This window comes from Aricia agestis, chromosome 4 (genome assembly GCF_905147365.1).
Source record: "Aricia agestis chromosome 4, ilAriAges1.1, whole genome shotgun sequence".
Classification (NCBI taxonomy): domain Eukaryota; kingdom Metazoa; phylum Arthropoda; class Insecta; order Lepidoptera; family Lycaenidae; genus Aricia; species Aricia agestis.
Window position 1 is genome coordinate 21,317,346 of NC_056409.1, and position 19,452 is coordinate 21,336,797.

The window sequence follows — 19,452 nt, forward strand, 5'->3', positions numbered from 1 at the left end:
CAATAGATTTCCAATTTTTATTTTGGGGATTAATGGGTTAACATAATTAAAATTAAGTCTATTAAAGTTACATATCAAGTTTGTATTGAGTTATATGCTCCTTATCTGGAAGTCTTGTGCGCAATATAAACATATTATTCACTTCTGATGTCAATTCCAAGGTCTCCAAGTAGCCAAACCAGTATATAACAAGCCCTGGCCCAAATCGGTTCCAGTAACAAATCAGCTGCTCTTTCAAGTAGCCCATATGGTTCTCTTCATCTCCAAAAAGTGCTTTACTTTCTATCCAGTTTACTATAAACCCATCAATAGCTATGGGAACATCAAGTTTAAAGTCGGGAGTTTTATCATATCCACGCATCCTCAAAAGCTTCTCATCAGAGAAAGATATATTGAGAAGCCTCAATTCTCTCTCCAAGCGTAGTTCATATTCCAAACCAATAGATCTGAAATTGAAAAAGAAAATATTGTCATGTTTGTGATATTATTTCAAAAACTCAATTGAATTGAATTTTATTTACACATTATTCAACTTACTGTTTTATTATATCAGCATGGGGTCCATACTGATTGTCATTTACAATGGCCTAAAATAATTTAAGAATCATATTAGTATTTTAAATTAATATAAAATAAAATTGGTTCTTATTTATAAATTATATTTTGATTAGAAAATTATCTTACCACAAACACTTGAAAAGCCAAATCTTTATTTTCTATTAAAGTTGTGTCTTTTACATATTTTTTAACCACAAGGGAGTCAGATGACACATTTTGTAATAAAGACCTTACAAACAGTGCGGGACTTATACCTTGACTTTCAGCCAAACTGAAAAGAATAAAATTAGTATTTACAACACACTAAAATATAAAGAATTATAATTTAAACCACAAGTATGTGGCTTGTAACAAATGCAATATTAATACAGTATTATAATATTAATGTAGTATTGATACACTCTTTAAAACTACAAAATGGTATTTTCTATATCACACATTAAAAGTTATATTTGGTCAAAACTTCAGAAATGAGTTGTCTGATGTTTGTAGGAATACTTATTTGCTGATAGTTAATTAATATTGGACAAGCAGAATCAGGGTACAAAAACAACATTTTTCTTCACCTTAAAATAACATCAGCTTTCTTATTCTCTTTCATCAATTCTTTGTACAAGTCCATATACTTGCTAGATATGGAAGGAGACTTTCGGTAACTCTGCTTCATCGACCTCTGAACCAACAACGAAATAATACTACCCATGGTAAATGTTGGAACACTAAAATCACAACATTTAAGATTATGATTTAATAATGAGCGTTATTATGCCATGCTCATTTCATTTAGAATATAACGATTAGTTAAAGTACTTACTCTTTGTACTTCATTTTGAGTTCATTTTCTGTTTTTCTGCTAAATAGAGTAGTTTTATGAAAATCTCGCACAATACTGTTGTATGTTTTTAATGACATAGGTTTAATATCTTTTGACGACATACTGAATACGTCGCTACACCGTATATTTGGTCATATAGTTTTTCCAACAAGATTATTAACGTAAATGTTATATCTGATAAAACAATACTTTTACAAAATTGGAGCCGAGGTCAATACTTATTCTTCGTCGTCTATAAGTACCAAATTGACAGTGACAATTCAAACGTTAGTTTCTCTTTTTTTTTTTTTTTTTTTTTTTTTAATGGCATGCACATAGTACATTGCCAATGACGAACGGGAAAAACAATGTAAAAAATTAAATTATTACGAAAAACGAGGAATTTGGAAAAAGGAATTCAGGACAGGATCAGGAAAAAATATATATTTACAAAAGAATACTTATAATTAAATATAGAAATATCAAATCTCAATATTATTATGTAATATAAAATCAGCTAATATTTGATATATAATATATTTTCTAGAATGCAATAAGCAAATAACTGAAGTAGGAAAAGGAATTTTATTCTTTAACAATGAATCAAGGAAATGGGAACGGTTGTAAAGAGGACAAGAAAAGAATATATGGTTGACATCCCCAACCTCAGCACCACAGGCACAAGAAGAATTGTTAATTATATTAAGTCTAGCAAGATGGTCTGGCGAGCAAGTGTGGCCAAGTCTTAATCGTGATATAATACTACTACATTTTCTATTGAAATTCATACTATAAAACCATGGTTTTGATACAATTTCGGATTGAATACTATAGAAATGTGCTCCTTTTTGTTTATGACTTTGATCAAATGACGATTTCCATGACGTCTCTAAATGAATTTTGGGTAAAGTTAATAAATCAGGGTAGTAAATTTTGTATGGATTTAAGTCACCACACGTTAGTGCATCATTGGCAAGAGAATCCGCTCTAACGTTTCCTTCTATTCCACAATGACTAGGGATCCAAGCAAATGAAACTGAAGTACCTTTCTTGGTAACATCTGTTAATAACTGTCTTATATCGAATATAACAGGATGTTGTTGTTTAATTTTAAATGGATTCTTGTTAAGAGCTTGAATAGAACTTAGAGAGTCTGTAAAAATTATAGATTTTTTAAGTTTGGCTAATAAAATATATTCTAAAGCTTTTAAGATCCCTAAGCATTCTCCAGAGAATACGGTACATTCGGGAGGGAGTTTAATTTTTTGGACAATATTGTACTGGGAATGGAATACACCTACACCAACATGGCCATTAATATTACTTTTAGAAGCATCTGTAAAGATATAATGATGATTTTTAAATTGTGTATTAATTATATCATTAAATCTTTCATTGGCCCTCAAAGAGTTCTTCTCTATATTAATGGTCAGAATATTTGGAGCGGACACAAGAGCCCCATAATAAGAAGAAAAAATCGGTAATTTAGAAGAAGAATGAATAGGTGCAGTAAGAGATTTAAATTTAAAATAGCTCACAATTAAACACGGGGTTTGTTTATTTAACCAGTATGAATTTTCGGAAATATGATAGGAAAGCGTTTGAAGTTTCGCAATAATAGGATGATCATAAAGCTGAAGGCATCGAAAGAGATATTTGTCGGATAAATATTGACGGCGTAAATGTAAAGGAGGATCATAACATTCAACCTGCAAAGCGTTGATTGGACTAGATTTCATTGCTCCACATATAATTCTGAGGCATTTACTTTGGATTTTGTCTAAAGATTTAAATCCTGATACACGTCTAGGCTCCAAAAGGAAAGAGCCATATTCTAATATGCTGCGAATCAAAGCATTATACACTAATTTTAGATAAAATGGATGGGCACCCCACCATACGCCTGCTAGACATCTGATGATATTTACATTTTTTTCGCATCTACTTACAACATAATCACAATGTGGAATTCCAGAAAGCTTTTCATCCAGGATGACACCTAAAAATTTATGATGGTTTTTTTGTGAAATGATAATGTTATCAAAAAATACTCTAACTTGAGGAGTTACGCGCATTCGACTAAAAAGAACTATGGAGCTTTTAGTTGGGGATAAATCTAGGCCGTGGTTGTCCAACCAACGCTTAAGAAAATGCAAGGCTCTTGTTAGCTTAGCGGAAGCATCATCAGCATTATTCCCTACAACATATAAGGTCAGATCATCCGCATACTGCGAAATATCAACATCCAACAACTCTGCAATGGCCAATTCTAAATCATAAGTATATATGTCATATAACAGAGGGCTCAAAACTAAGCCTTGTGGTAAACCTTTGGTAACAATTCTTATGTATTTACGGCCATTATTATAGAAAATAATATATCTATCAGTTAACAGGTTTATAATAAATGAAATAATTTTTTTAGGAATTTTTAGACGTCTTAGTTTCTGTTTCAATATTGATATAATAACACTATCATATGCATTAGAAAGATCTAAAAAGGCCGAAAGAACGAATTTATTTGCGCTGAAAGCTAATCTTATGTCGGTGGTAAAAGAACTTAAGTTGTCATATGTACTTTTATTACGCCGAAAACCATATTGAGATGAAGAAAGCAGGCAGTTACTTTCAACGAACCACTCCAGGCGGTTTTTGACTAAATGTTCAATTATTTTTAGAAGAACAGACGAGAGGGCTATTGGACGATATGAAGATGAGAGGGAAGGATCTTTGTTTGGTTTCAAAATGGGTAACACTAGTTGACATTTCCACTCTGATGGAATATTGCCAGATTCAAAAATTGAGTTAATGATTCTAAGATAAACTGATAAACTGTTTTCGTTTAGATGAGAAATAAATGAATAATAAATACCATCAGGCCCAGGAGAGGAATCCGATACATACGAAAGTACATTTTTTAATTCGGCCATGGTAAAGGAGGAATTTAATTCTGAAGACTCTTCATTTTCATCTATTGTACTATTGTTATGAAATAGGTTAGGAAGATTGACTGTAGGAGGAGCAAGCTTGTCAAGAAAATCATTTGCAATAGAACTAGGAAGAGAAACAGAATGAGAAGTATTGTATGCAGATTTGAACCTCCTAATATTTTGCCAAACAACAGTTGGAGGAGAATTCGGGGACAGAGAGGAGCAAAATTTTTGCCAACTTTCAGATTTTTTCTTTTTGAAAAGTAATTTGGTGCTATTTATAATGTTTTTCAATGTCCAATAATTTTCAAGAGACATATTTGTACTATACATTCTTTCAGCCTTCTTTCTCCTTTTTACAGCTTCCGTACACTCTTTATCCCACCACGGTGGGCTGGGAATGGAAGATGATTCATTTTTTATTGGAAAAACTTCATTAGCACTTTCTATCAAGACATCTGTAAAAACGAGAGCATCAATAGAGTCATCTTCATTTGGAAATATCTGTGACAGTTTTACATCAACTTTACTACTGAATTTCTTCCAACATTTATCGGTGACATTATTAAGGTTATACCTGGGAAATAATCTGACATTTTGAATAGGAGCCTGAGAATTATCAAAAGGAGAGGTAGTTAATATGGGGAAGTGATCGCTTCCAAAAGTGGATGATAGAACCGAAGATGTTAATTGTGTTACAAACTGTGAGGAGCAAATAGTCAAATCAACAACGCTTTTGCCTTCTGTTGGACTAGTGCGCCTTGTGGGCTCACCAGAATTTATAACACATAGATTATTCAGATCTAAAACACTTAGCAGCTTGTTACCATAACTATTAGTAATGGAGCTTCCCCATGACTGGTGATGACAATTAAAGTCACCTGTTATAATTAAAGGTCTTGGTAAAGAGCTTAAAATGTTATTAAATTCATTTAAAATATTAATAGAGGCATGGGAAATATATACAGAGACAAAACATATATTATTTACACTAATTGCTATAATAGATAGCTCTGAACTATGTACAGGGATATCAATAAGGCTAAAAGGGTAGTTTTTCTCAAGGAGAAAGGCTACACCACCATAGCCGTCTAACCTATCTTCTCTAATTGTATTATAATTCTTAAATCTAAAAGTATTACTTGGCCTAAGCCAAGTTTCTGAGAAAGAAAATAAAAAAGGATTATAATTTCTTAATAAATAAGCTATGTCACTTTTTTTATTAACTACACTTCGAGCGTTCCACTGAATGATCTGGGCCATATTGTAGAATATTAATTATACATTGAATTAAAGGGGCAACGATGGACGGTATATTATCGTTCTGTGAGTGGGTTTGTAATAATGATATTACATCTGTAAGTGAAGAAAGTTTATTCTTGTAATTGTTTATTATACCTTTATTGTATTCATGTACTGGTGTTGTGTTTTTTTCTAAATTATCAAAAGAAAACTCTTTTACCACATTGTTATGGGCAATTTTATCATAACCTTTCATTGGTCTATAAGGAGCACGAGGCTTAGCAACTACAGTTTTTTTGTATGATCTATTATCAGATGAACTATTATTATTATTAGTAGATAAATTAAATTTAGGAGTGGATAGTGTATCTGAATAAGATTTATATGAGGAAGGAATTTCTTTATTGGCCTCTGCATAAGAGACACAATGTTCAGCCATGTGTATTTTTATAGATTTTTGCCTATTAAACTCTGGGCATATTTTGTTATTAGCCATATGATGGCCAGAACATAAGCAACAGAAATATTCATGCTCATTAACACTACAAGAATCCATATCATGTTCCTGACCACACTTGATACACCGTGATTTTGACCTACACTGAGCTTTGGTATGTCCATACCGACAACATTTGAAGCATTGTATAGTGGGAAAGATGTAGAGCTCAACTGGTAGTGAATTATAACAAATAAAAACTCTTTTTGGCAGAACCCTACCATCAAAGTATACAACAACTGACTGAGTCGGTTTCCATACAGGAGAACCCTCCACCATTGTTTTATAATTTAAGCGTCTGACCTTCACAACTTTACCACTACCGGTAGGTGTAGAAATGTTATTTATTATTTCCTCAGGTGACCATTCAACTGGTATACCCCTCACAATACCTATTCTAACGACATTAAAAGATGGTATAAAAGCTTCATAATTATTGTCAGCGAGTATTGAATTATTAATAAATGTATTAGCATCTTTGTAATTTTGAAATGAAACAGAAATTCTGTTCCGACCAATTTTTTTTAGAGAGCCATTAATAATATTATAAATGTTATTTTTAATTAAAAAGTCACCAAAGGTGATGGGGTGTAGTTGCGTACCATCAGAGACATTTTTTGTAACTTTTTGTACATGAATTAAATAAGGGGAAACATCATTTTCATTATATAAATTTCTGCCAATATGTTTTCTTTCTGTCTCAGGTGCTGAGGCTGAGGATACACGTATGCTAGCAGCATTATCCTTTTCAAGTATACACTTACAATTAATACGATTTCCCGCGCTATCTCTAGTTACTTTGTTACATTGTTTGCACGTCAGCTCGTCAATAAAATCATTACGAGATCGTTTGTACGTTCTTTGACTTATTGACTCTTCTGTGTCCATATTATTGGACTCATCAAAATCCAACGTAACAAAATAACCGGGCTGTGGAATTGGGCCACAAAAATTCCCGCCTCCGGGATCCGGAGGTCGATTCATAGTACAAAAATAAATACACTTACCGAGAAGAAAATATAAAATAAACTAGAAAGATAATAAAAATTAAATATTTACAAAAATATGTACAATATTCCCGCACTGAACACTAATAAACAAATAAAATTTGAGAAAAACACGACCGCCCGCGTTCGAGTTTCCCGCCGTCCTCCTAGTTTCTCTTCATCTTCGTCAACAATAGACGATAACATAATTTGCAACATGTATTGGCAATTTTGGCATAAATGGAATTTTACCTAATTGATTTTATTTCTAAAGAAAACTAGATGTCAAGTGTCAACAAGTGTCTACAAATATATACTAGTAATCTGTGGTCAATAAAAAAAATGAAGACGAAGAAGACAAATATATATTTTTGTTAGGTATTTCTTATTTATATAATAAATTAAACTATTTAATTTCTATCAAAATGAGTGAAAATAAGTCCGACGATGTGGTATTAGAGAAAATATTAGGTGTCGCTCGAAAAAATCCGAAAGGTGTTTCAGATAAAGATATGGCGAGTGCAGTACCTGAGCTTTCTTCTGCTGAGCTAGTTGCTGCTATAAATAAGCTCCTACAGCAAGGAATGTTCGATCTTTACAACCAGGGTGGAAAACTTATTTACAAGTAATATTATTGTGTTACCATTCTTACCATTCGTATTATAATACTTGCTTCTAAAAGATAGTGTGTTTGTAGGTTAAAAAATCAAAGTTCTAAGCAAACATTAGCAAAAGGGGCAGATAACGAGGAAAAAGTTGTTTACAATCTAATAGAAGAAGCGGGTAACAAAGGCATCTGGATAAGAGACATAAGGGTGCGATCCAATCTTGCCAATACACAACTTACAAAGGTGTTGAAAAGTTTAGAAAGTAAAAAACTAATCAAAGCAGTCAAATGTGTAAATGTAAGTAATCAAAACATATTGTTACAAAGAATCTAGATCCATTTTATAATGATAATTTGTATTATATTAATTCTATCATGGGTTATGTATTTTTGTGTATTCTAGGCATCGAAAAAGAAAGTGTACATGCTCTTTAACTTAGAACCAGACCGGTCAATATCTGGTGGAGCTTGGTATCAGGATCAAGACTTTGAGTCAGAATTTGTGGACATCCTCAACAGACAGTGCCTAAGGTTTCTTCAACAGCGGGCTGATAAAATAAAAAATAACCCACGGGGACCAATAGTCGGCAGAACTCAATCTTATGCAACTGCAGCTGAAGTGCAGAAGTATATTACAGACTTAGGCATAAGTAAAGTAAGTAGTAATTTTTATTATTGGTTTAGGCATTTGCCCAAATAGTTGTATTTTTAAACATATTATTATTATTTAATACAATAATTGATAAAATAGTATATGACATTTTGTATGCTTTTTGTTGTAGGTAAAACTGGAAGTAGAAGATGTGATAACAATTTTAAATACCTTAGTTTATGATGGTAAGGCAGAGAGCAGTGTTTACCCTGATGGTAACAAAGTATACCGGGCAATAGAGTCCCTTATTCCTCCTCCAGGGTTAGTACAAGTGCCGTGCGGAGTCTGTCCTCTAGTACAGAAGTGTTGCTCCGTAGGACTGATCACTCCACAGACTTGTAAATACATGAGCGAATGGTTAGATCAATAAAAAGCTACAAAGTAACTGTACATTTTATTCTCAATGACTAACACCCAAACAAATTCATGATATTTAAAATATCATTGTCTCACTGATTTTAAAGCTAGAATAATACATGTAAAAATTTACAAATGAATGAACTTAAAAGTATATTTAATAACTTATAGTAATAATTCTAATAATCTGCTCCCAGGAATCTTAAAACAAACTCCTTAGATTGTTTTCAATGTCATTAAGAGCATGAGAGACCACAGCCGGTTCTCGTTTGTAATCATTCTTTGAGGGTTTTTCGGTTTGAGTTATTTCTGTGTGACTAGTTTTGGTGAAGAATGAGCTGAATACGTCCATCTGTATGTAGTTGAGGGACTGCAGTATGAGGCCTTTGTCGGGGTATGGAGTAGGGCCAGCTGGAATGTACTGCTGCATATAACTTATGTTCTGCGGCTTATTTCCCAGTTCCGGAGACAGTGGTGTGTTTCCCTTTGCAGGTGTATCAGTTTTACTTGGAGTTGGAGGAGACTTTGGTTTCTGACCACCTGAAAATAGATGTCTTTGAATATAAAATATTTGAAAGATATTTTATTTGCTCTGTTAAGGTTTTAAGTTTATACAGATTTTGAAAACAAAGTTCTGTCTTATTTGCGTATAGAAAACATACTTATAGAATGGACCAGTCTTTCCATTTCTTTGAGTTGGGTCTGCTGCTGTTGAACAGTGAAGTAAAGATCTGTTATTGTTGTTGTAATGTGTTGCATTTCTTCTTCCCGCTTTGCTTCTTTTGCGCTCTCCTTTTTGCTTTGTCTGAAATTATATTATTATAGATTTTTCAAAGTAGAACTAATTTTATGACAAGTACACACCAGAAGAAAAGTTTAGCTGTAACTTATAAGTGATTAAAATATATGCATAAATGTTAGTAAACACAGGGAAATGAAAACGGTGACATCACCTGTTATATTCTACAATAAGTAAACCAGCACCAATAATGAATATAACACTTTCGCCCAGTAAGTTGGCTCCCAGCTCTATTGCCATCTCTTGGCTTAGCACTGGAATGTTCACAGGCTTTCCTAGATTTAATATCCACATTTTCGCCTTCACTTCGCACCAGTTGTAAACTGAAAGAGGATTATATTTAGTTTGTTTACTCACATACTATTACATAATAGAATATTACGATTGCATAAATCTTACATTGAGCTGGAGGCATACACACGTAAGTCCTGAAAAAGGGACTATTTTTGGCTCGTTCTTTGCAGGCATTTGCGATGGGCTTACTGATTTGTTTTATTAATAAAACCGATAATTTTGCAATGGGAAAAGCGCCAACAACCATTGTTAAATATGTTTATAACTGTGGACTTCAAGTTTACGTTAAATGCTAGTAAGGTTCTACATTAAAGTAATTTCTTCTAGGATCTATTTATTGAAAATCTTTGGAAATTATGAAAAATGCAATGGCTTATGGCAGACTGTCCCAAATTTACTTTGACAGTGACACACAGTGACATTTCTGACCACAGAAAACAAATTTACCAATTTTTTCAAATTACGATTTAATATGCAAAGAAGTGTACAATATAGTTAAAGCCATAATAAAGAAATCAAATGTCAAATCTAAAAAATTGAAAACCCGAAGAAGATAAAAAAAAAATTTATTTGTAAATAGATCGAGAACGAAATTAAGAAAATTGGTTATAATTTAATTAACATATTACAAATAACACAATGTAACAAATGTGCACGTACAAAAATGCTCAAAAGTATTTCTAGCTTAAATGTCATAAGTTAGTTTGTCAACATATACCTACGGTTGTTGCAATAATAATATAAAACAGTGAACCCCCCACAGGAATTGATTTCATTGAAACCCCCTGGATAACTACTCTTCTTCAGTATGAGGAGACCGAGTTTGTTTAAAACTTTCACTTTGCTATGCTTTATTATTGTGGTCGTTTATATTTTTTCTGTAAATAATAGGACAGCTAAAATTTCAAACAATGAACTTAAAACGTAAGTAAACTATGGAAATATAACTTCCTACTTGTATGTTAATATGCAAACATATCGTCATTTCACTAGCTAACGTGCATATTAAATAAAGCCAATAATTATATGTTTTAGAGACTTTTCACTACCTCCGCCACAACCTGTATCGCAGAAAACTGTCGAGAATACTATAACAATATCGTTTGTTGTTTGTGACTCAAGATTCAATGAATCCCTCAACGTCGTGAAGTCAGTCCTACTGTTTACCAAATCTCCAGTCCGTTTTATAATATTTAGTGATGAAAACCTTAAAAATAAGTTCGAAGACACTCTGAAAGCATGGCAGAAACTTGCAAGATACCGTTTGACTTATGAAATACATGACATAAAATTTCCCAAAGCCCATGAAAAAGATTGGCTGAATTTATTTAGCAAATGTGCTGCTCAAAGATTGTTCATACCAGTAAGTATACACTATCAAGATGCTATCCTGAAATTATTATAATAATAATAATAGTCCATAAACATATTAAAATTTTTAGTTATAAAATATGGAAACAATTTCAGGCAATATTATAAAAGTTATGTTACTACTAATTTAACACAATTAACTACTGTTTCAGGATCTAGTCCCACACATAGACACCATGATATATGTTGACACTGACACACTGTTTTTGGGACCAGCGGAGGTCCTGTGGCAGAAGTTTACAGAGTTCAACAGCTCACAAATATCTGCCATGGCCCTCGAAGACGACAACCCTAATGTGTCGTGGTATCCACGTTTTGCTAAACATCCTTTTTATGGACAATATGGTATGTGGCTTTTAAGGCCTTGCACCAAAATAAACATCACACATTTGTTAAAAAATATTATGCATTATAAAGTCTGTCAGTCAAAATGATCAGAATATTTTTTTTTTACTCTTATTAGAATCAATTTTTTTAAGCCTTTTGCTGGGACCAACAACAATATTACATTTGTATCACACTAAAGTTAATGCATTGTGTTAAGAATCTTAATATAGAATTTATATATTTAACTAGCTGTTGCCCGCGACTTCGTCCGCGTGAACTTTAGTTTATAGCGCGCGGTGTCAACAAAATTTGTGTCAAATTTAAAAACTTTTTAAAACCCTGGTAAGTGCTTCCGGTGTAGCGCGGCCCTTAATTAATCAAAATACCCAAAAACAGCTATGCAGTGTGCACATAATCTATACTAATATTATAAATGCGAAAGTATCTCTGTCTGTCTGTCTGTCTGTCAGTCTCGCTTTCACGCCAAACGCCAAAAGTATCTCTGTCTGTCTGTCTGTCTGTCAGTCTCGCTTTCACGCCAAACGCCAAAACTTCCGAACCGATTGTAATGAAATTTTGTATACAGATAGTCTAAAGCCTGAGAAAGGACATAGGCTACTTTTTTACTGGAAAAAAGGGTTGTAAGGGGGTGAAAATGCGTAAATTTGTTCAAATTAAGTTAGTTCCAACAATTCATAATAGATGGCGCCGTGCGTCTTCTACATCGCGCTGACGCTTGCTCAAAGGTCTTTCTATAAGACGTGGTATCATCTTTTTAAGTTTCGATTTTTTTCGATTGTTATATCTATTCTACGGTATTAAATAACTCAGTACTTTATCTGTGCAGTGACGTAACCTTAAATCTATCAATGATAAATAGTTTATGGGTAAAGTTGTGTAATTGGAGGGCTAAATAAGCTTTAAAATTTGGCATAAAATATAAAGTTTAATATAAAAAAATGAAATACTTATTGTGTGCACACTGCACAGCTGTATTGATTTAAGGGGTACCAGGGTTTTTTTATAAAAGCTTTTGACACCAATTTTGTTGACATCGCGCGCTATAAACTGAAGTCCACGCGGACGAAGTCGCGGGCAACAGCTAGTGCGAATAAATTTTCATCGATATTTTCATGGAAATAAGATATTTTCCCACATCAAAATGTAGCCTATGTCCTTTCTCAGACTCTAGAATAACTGTGTACAAAATTTCATTGCAATCGGTTCAGTAGTTTTGGCGTGAAAGCAAGACAGACAGACAGACAGACAGACAGACAGACAGACAGACAGACAGACAGACAGACAGAGATACTTTCGCATTTATAATATTAGTTTTTGGCGTGAAAGTGAGACAGACAGACAGACATACAGACAGAGATACTTTCGCATTTATAATATTAGTATGGATTAGTATAGAAGTATAGATACATAAAATATATTTAAGTAAAAAATAAAACGCCATCTGTTGAATCGTATTAGAACTAAAATAAAATAAAACGCCATCTGTTGAATCGTATTAGAACTAAATTGCATCGATATATTTCTGGATTTTTTATAATATTATACATAAAATATATTTAAGATTTTTGAAATATTATTTTAATACACATCCAAGACCCAGGAACATTGAAAACTTGTTCCGCCTGCGGGACTCGAACCCAGGACCCCCGGGATGAGCGCTGGCCTGCGCAATGCGAATAAATTTTCATCGATATTTTCATGGAAATAAGATATTTTCCCACATCAAAATGTAGCCTATGTCCTTTCTCAGACTCTAGAATAACTGTGTACAAAATTTCATTGCAATCGGTTCAGTAGTTTTGGCGTGAAAGCAAGACAGACAGACAGACAGACAGACAGACAGACAGACAGACAGACAGAGATACTTTCGCATTTATAATATTAGTATGGATTAACTGTCTTTTGTAAATAATTTCCAGGCTTAAACTCAGGAGTGATGCTCATGAATCTAACAAGAATGAGAAACTTTGGTTGGGTGGACTATGTGACTCCAATAATGCTCAAGTGGAAGCTTTATATACCTTGGGGAGATCAGGTAATGTTTCAGCCTCACTAAGGCCTCTCAGCTGGAATAAATATAATTTATAATGTCTTATGTCAATCATAGAAAAATAAATACCTACATTTTTTTACCTTCAAACCTAGACAGCCAAGTTAGCTGGTTATCTTTGTAAAAAACTAAATCATCAATTAACCCATCAAGCCCCATAAGCTCACCGGTGAGCGAGACACAATAGAATAACAACAGATTTCCAAGAATCCACGATCGAAGGATTAATCACAATACTATACCAGATTGATACTTACTATCGGTAGCCTGTGATATTTCTCATGTGTGAAAACTGAAAACATTATCTTGTATAAACATGGTCTATATTAGTATACTTTTTTCCATAACATGATGGACTTAGGCTGATTTTCCTGTCACGCGGACCACATGCTGGCGGTCGGCGCTGATGGATCAATATGTATGAAGTTAGTATATGTAGCGTTTTCGAGTTGCGCAGATCGCTCAGTGCTGACGGCCATCAGCGCTGAGAGCTACGCGGGCATATGCGCCGCGCGTACCGATGGATACAATCATGGTGAATCGTGATATAGACACCGCACCGGTCGAGTAATTGACGAAGTTCGACCAAGAAAATGTTTATGGGACGCTTCGGAGCCATTATATCGAAACAAAGATGCGCGTAACAAAACTAACATAATATAAAGAATGCACCGGCGAATATTCTCTGCTCGATTAATTTATCAACATGTAGATGTTTCTTTATCAGACATTTTTTCTTTGCTAAATAGTACGCACTACGTGCCAACAATTTTTACTAACATACTACGTACTAACCTCGACATTATTCGCGTCTGTACGTCATGGTGATCAGCGCGAGACAAAAACGATCCGAGCTGATTGTTCAGCGCTGACGAGCTACGCGCGCTGACGGTTAGCGTGACAGGAAAATCAGCCTTATTTGTCTGGTACACAAGTATATATACAATATAGCTCATAGTACTCTCAAGACTCAAAACTCAAAAGCACCTAGATATAATTACTGATAGTAATATTGCAGCAGGATAACTGTAACTATCACCTTTTCCTCAGGACATAATCAATATAATATTTCACTACCACCCGGGCGCGGTGCGGGTGCTGTCGTGCCGCCACAACTACCGGCCCGACCAGTGCATGTACGGGGACGCGTGCGCGCGCGCCGCCGCCGGCGTCAGCGTGCTGCACGCCAGCCGCCGCGCCGCGCACAACAACAAGCAGCCCGCTTTTCAGGTACTAGAGTCATTATTGCTTGCTTTTTAGCTTACTAGTATGAGCGTATTGTATTTGTATACGCTTACGCTAGTAAGCAGTCTTCTAAATATGGTTACATAGTTTTCACTATACACAATGCGAGTAACGAGATGTTCCGCAACTTAATTTAAAACCCTTTTTTCGTAACCAAGACATCATATTCTTATGTATTCCATCATATTCTTATATATCGCCATACCAAATTTCATGTAAATCGACTCAACCATAATAATTATATTAGCGTGAAGACACAGACAATTTCACATTTATAATATAGGTAGGAATAAAGGTAAGAAACAGTACAGGGCTGTGTTACAAAAATCCGAGGCATTTTCTCTGAAAAAAAAACGAAAAATATGACGTATTTTTTTTACTTTGTATTTTTTAATCCAGGCAATCTACCGGGCGATAGACGAGTACGAGATCGGCGGTGACCCGCGCCAAGTGGTGCTCAACATGGATAAGTATCTGACAGCCGCCCCGGACTCCTACTGCGGGAACATGAAGGACGCCTTCCTGAAACTGCCGCTGCAGATACTGACGCCCGATGTTAGGTAGCCAGTGGCGTAGCTAAGGCCGGTAGGGGGTGTATTTTATCGCCCAACTTATTACTATGGCCGCCATGGATAGGAAATCTATCGACAGCGGCAATCGATAGATTTCCTATCAGAATCTACCGTGTCATCGTAGCTGGCTGCTGATAATTAGGCATATAAAACGATAACTTATTCTTTAAGAATCTTTGAAGTGTTCTAGTGCTCCCTAGATGGTAATTCAGCATGACATGCATCTACGTGACAGTATTAATTGTTGCATGACATGCCGATCGCGAAACGATCATGCACATATTGCAGGTCAATCAATGTATAGCACGTAGTTTGCATGTCATTCACATCAATCAATGCAATAAACGATCATGCGTGCATGTCAGCACGTAACGCATGTAATGCTGAATTATCGTCTATTTTGTGCTTTAGATCTGATATGGAAAAAGTCTCAGCAAACTATAGTATGGTTTATATGAAAACATTAATATACCAATTGGTCGCGCTTTTTTAACATATAAATTGTACTAAACAATCAATTTATATTATAATAATCTACTATATATCTATTTCAGTGACGTAACTATAACATGCGGGGCCCGTGGCAAATTGATGTGGCCTTGTCACCTGTGAGTAAAAATCGTCACGTTAATAATAACTAATAAAATAATGTGTAATTTTTTTTTTATAGTTATACCACTGATTTATTAGTAGATTTATTGAGGAGATTTAAAATGCGCACAGGACTCGTACCACAGAAATAAATCAAGATAGAACGGCTAAGCGGGTGGAGTATGCGTGTTTCAATCTTGCACAAGTGAGCAAGATTTGTTGAACGTTCATTTAGTCAGTGCGCACGTCTTGATTACACCGGAGCGGTTGTGCAAAAATGCTTCATTGTGCAGTGTCTAATTGTAAAAACAGAAGTACGAAAGTGAATCGGTCGAAATGAGGTATTTCTTTCCACGGGTTATTTGTTCTAACTAAATGCAAAGCAAAAATTGACACGATCGATTCCTTACCAACGCGCGTCGCCGTTCTATCTTGATTTATCTCTGTGACTCGTACAATCTAAAAGGACAATTAAATTTAGTAAGAACATTTAAATTTTTTAAAATTTCAATGCAAGATATTAGACTTATTTTGCTCTGTTTTATGAAATTGTTACCATGAACCTAAGTATTATATAATATTATACTCTGTAGTCTATTTTATACCATGTAGTATCCGTAGACCGTAAATTAAGTTTCCAGACTTGCATACCTCGATTAATTAAGTTTTTAGTTACATTTGCATTATAACATTGTTACGTAAGTTATAAAATATTTTCTTTAACAGCTAAGATAAAAGACCATGAATTTCCAGTTCTCGTTATTAATATTTTGCACAAAACAGAAATTGTTATCACAATATGTACATACTATCAGGTACTAAAAATGTATTGCTTTATGTAAATATTTAATATAATGCTGATATTGTTAGACTATTCCTCGAATTTTTGATATTATTATATTTAGGTATTTTAAAAATACGAACTTACATATTTTAAGAAAGGTGTAATATTCACCATAAAGTACTTAGCGGTAAGTTTCACAAGAGTATTGTTCATCTGCCTCATTTTGTATTGTAGTTTAAACAGTTTTGTATTTTTACAATGTATTTGAAATATAACTAATATATTCACTGACTGAGTTTTATTATACTTAAGTACTAGATATTTAGTAACTAATTAATACTTATAAACTTGGATTTTATGGTTATGATAATTAAGGTAACATCGACCTGAACAGCTAAAATACTTTTAAGTTTTAACGATAAACAGCTAAGAGAACCTTATACAAGGTGTAACAAAATAAAGTGATAATACTTGAGAGCTTAGGGTGTGTATGAGTTCCCTGTACCGAGTTCACTGTAAAAGTGGCAGCGCTTAAAGTAACATTTTTCTCAAAACTTTTGGAATGGGCAAACTCATGACGCTGGGGCGCTTGCCCATTAAAATCACAAAAAAGCGCTTTCAACGCTGCTACTTGCAGAGTGAATTAATAATAATATAATGGAAACATACACAATTACACACCCCAAAGTATTATCAGTTGGTTTTACTACTCCTATATCCTGTATCATAGCGGGTTTACATTACTCCAAAGCGCGTTACTGTTCGATAATATGTATTTAAAACTAGATGACGCCCGCGACTCCGTTGCGCCAAAATTAGTTTATCTCGCGGGAACCGTACATTTTTTAACCGACTTCCAAAAAACGAGGAGGTTATATATTCGGCTGTGGATATATATATTTTTTTTGTATGTTCGACCACTAGGTCGAACATACAAAAAAAATATATATAATGAAATAAAAATAAATATAATGAAAATCGGTTCACAAACGGCGGAGTAGTCTCCGATTTTCATCGAGATAAAAGTATCCTATGTCCTTTCCCGGGTCTCAAAGTATCTCTATGCCAAATTTCAGCTAAATCGGTTCAGTGGTTTGGTTGTGAAGAGGTAACAGACAGACAGACACACTTTCGCATTTATAATATTAGTTGGAAGTATGGATTTTGTGATGTGCGTAACAGAAACACAAGAACATAATATTATATGTATTATAGCTGAATTTAACTTTTGTTTACGTTTAGATTAAATTGCAGCTGAACAGAGTTTGTTCACTGGATTATAAATACCTACTTAAGGACCTGAAAATAGAATTTTTATTTTTAAACAATTTTTTTTATAAATCCGCAAGAATAATCTGCGGTGGAACGAATTTAAAATAAGCCCGCGCCCCGTGGGAAATCGGTAATTATTAGGTATAATCGTTATTGTAGGTAATAGGTATTCTCATCTGAGTTAACCAAATAATAATATTTTAATTTAGTATTTCTTTGTCTTGTGCATATAATTTTTTAATAATTACCGTGTTATCTGCTTATTTAAAGTAGCTGTGTATTAATGTGCGCGGCAACGGGAACCGTATATTTTTCCGAGATAAAAATGTCCTATGTCCTTTCCCGGGACTCAAAGTATCTCCATACCAAATTTCAGCAAAATCGGTTCGGTGGTTTGGGCGCGAAGAGATGACAAAACAGACATACAGACAGAAAGATAGACAGTTTCACTGGGCGCCTTCGTGCTACAAACCTGTTAGAAGTAGTCGGTTATAAATAACTATTTAGAGCCATTATAGAGGTATAGTTAAAAACCTGTCTGCTTCGTACGATGGTCGACGGCGGTTGAACTTCATTAGATCATACAATGCCGTCTCATCAGACTAATCCAGTCATTTGCATCCATAGTAGGTAAATAGTAATATTATAAATGCGAAACTGTGTCTGTCTGACTGTCCGTCTATCAGCCTGTCTGTTATCTCTTCACAACCAAACCGCTGAACCGATTTTGCTGAAATTTGGTATGGAGATACTTTGAGTCCCGGGAAAAAAATATCAAAAATCTTTATTGTTTTCTCCCACAATACAAAACAACATGTACGATTATTATGATGTACCAAATTACAAAATAGGGAAAAAGGGAAAGGACATAGGATACTTCTTATTCCACAAAATGTACGGCACCTACTATGGAGTTGCGGGCGTCATGTAATTCAGGGCTTCCCAAACTAATCTGTACTGTGACGCCCTTGGGACTTTGCCTTTTTTCTTTACGACGCCCCTCTACCTAGCCCCCAAAAATACTTTCTAATTTTAGACCCAGCCTACGTAGGTTATCATAATATTTAAACACTTTTTGGATATTTATATTTTCATTAGGAAATACCTAATGACCAAATCAAAATATAAGCATAAAAATTAAAAGAGATATTTATGAACGATATTAAATTGGCTAATGTGAAGGCTGCGCTTGTTTTTCTGAGCATAGCTTCTGAAACCGGGGATTTAGACTGCCCGGGAATCCCGGGATGTATGATTGACATAATGCGCGCGGCGCACTCGATTTGGTTGTGTTGACATGCACGCCCCTGGGACAGTGTCGCGACGCCCCGGGGCGTCACGACTCATAGTTTGGGAAGCCCTGATCTAATTGATACTAGATGACGTCCGCAACAAAATAGCGCCATAATAAACACTTAATCATAATAAACACAAAAAAAAAGGTACGTTTCATACGTTCGAACAACATAACTCTAGTTCTGTAG

At 34.4% G+C, this 19,452-nt stretch overlaps 4 protein-coding genes and 1 long non-coding RNA gene across 5 annotated transcripts; 3 read left to right on the top strand and 2 right to left on the bottom strand.

The window, feature by feature from the left end:
- Positions 1 to 61: 61 nt before the first annotated feature.
- LOC121725961 (CDAN1-interacting nuclease 1) lies at positions 62 to 1,608 on the bottom strand. Its single transcript, XM_042113163.1, has 5 exons — positions 1,373 to 1,608; positions 1,125 to 1,277; positions 685 to 829; positions 538 to 587; positions 62 to 446 (listed from the first exon to the last, which is right to left on the bottom strand). The coding sequence occupies exons 1-5, from the start codon at positions 1,492 to 1,494 to the stop codon at positions 68 to 70; spliced, it is 849 nt and encodes a 282-aa protein (XP_041969097.1). The 5' UTR covers positions 1,495 to 1,608; the 3' UTR covers positions 62 to 67.
- A 2,348-nt stretch (positions 1,609 to 3,956) lies between these two features.
- Positions 3,957 to 5,463, top strand: LOC121725963. Its single transcript, XR_006035466.1, has 2 exons — positions 3,957 to 4,565; positions 4,644 to 5,463. It is a non-coding gene; the product is annotated as an uncharacterized LOC121725963 (long non-coding RNA).
- Positions 5,464 to 7,399: 1,936 nt separating this feature from the next.
- On the top strand, positions 7,400 to 8,667 carry LOC121725960 (probable DNA-directed RNA polymerase III subunit RPC6). The gene is made up of 4 exons (XM_042113162.1): positions 7,400 to 7,651; positions 7,724 to 7,931; positions 8,037 to 8,288; positions 8,416 to 8,667. Exons 1-4 carry the CDS (start codon positions 7,452 to 7,454, stop codon positions 8,653 to 8,655), a joined length of 900 nt encoding a protein of 299 aa, XP_041969096.1. The 5' UTR covers positions 7,400 to 7,451; the 3' UTR covers positions 8,656 to 8,667.
- On the bottom strand, positions 8,667 to 10,123 carry LOC121725962 (optic atrophy 3 protein homolog). Its single transcript, XM_042113164.1, has 4 exons — positions 9,841 to 10,123; positions 9,596 to 9,764; positions 9,305 to 9,447; positions 8,667 to 9,182 (listed from the first exon to the last, which is right to left on the bottom strand). Exons 1-4 carry the CDS (start codon positions 9,980 to 9,982, stop codon positions 8,845 to 8,847), a joined length of 792 nt encoding a protein of 263 aa, XP_041969098.1. The 5' UTR covers positions 9,983 to 10,123; the 3' UTR covers positions 8,667 to 8,844.
- A 199-nt stretch (positions 10,124 to 10,322) lies between these two features.
- Positions 10,323 to 15,940, top strand: LOC121725959 (glucoside xylosyltransferase 1). Its single transcript, XM_042113161.1, has 6 exons — positions 10,323 to 10,659; positions 10,771 to 11,098; positions 11,259 to 11,451; positions 13,374 to 13,489; positions 14,555 to 14,734; positions 15,149 to 15,940. Exons 1-6 carry the CDS (start codon positions 10,544 to 10,546, stop codon positions 15,311 to 15,313), a joined length of 1,098 nt encoding a protein of 365 aa, XP_041969095.1. The 5' UTR covers positions 10,323 to 10,543; the 3' UTR covers positions 15,314 to 15,940.
- Positions 15,941 to 19,452: the final 3,512 nt, after the last annotated feature.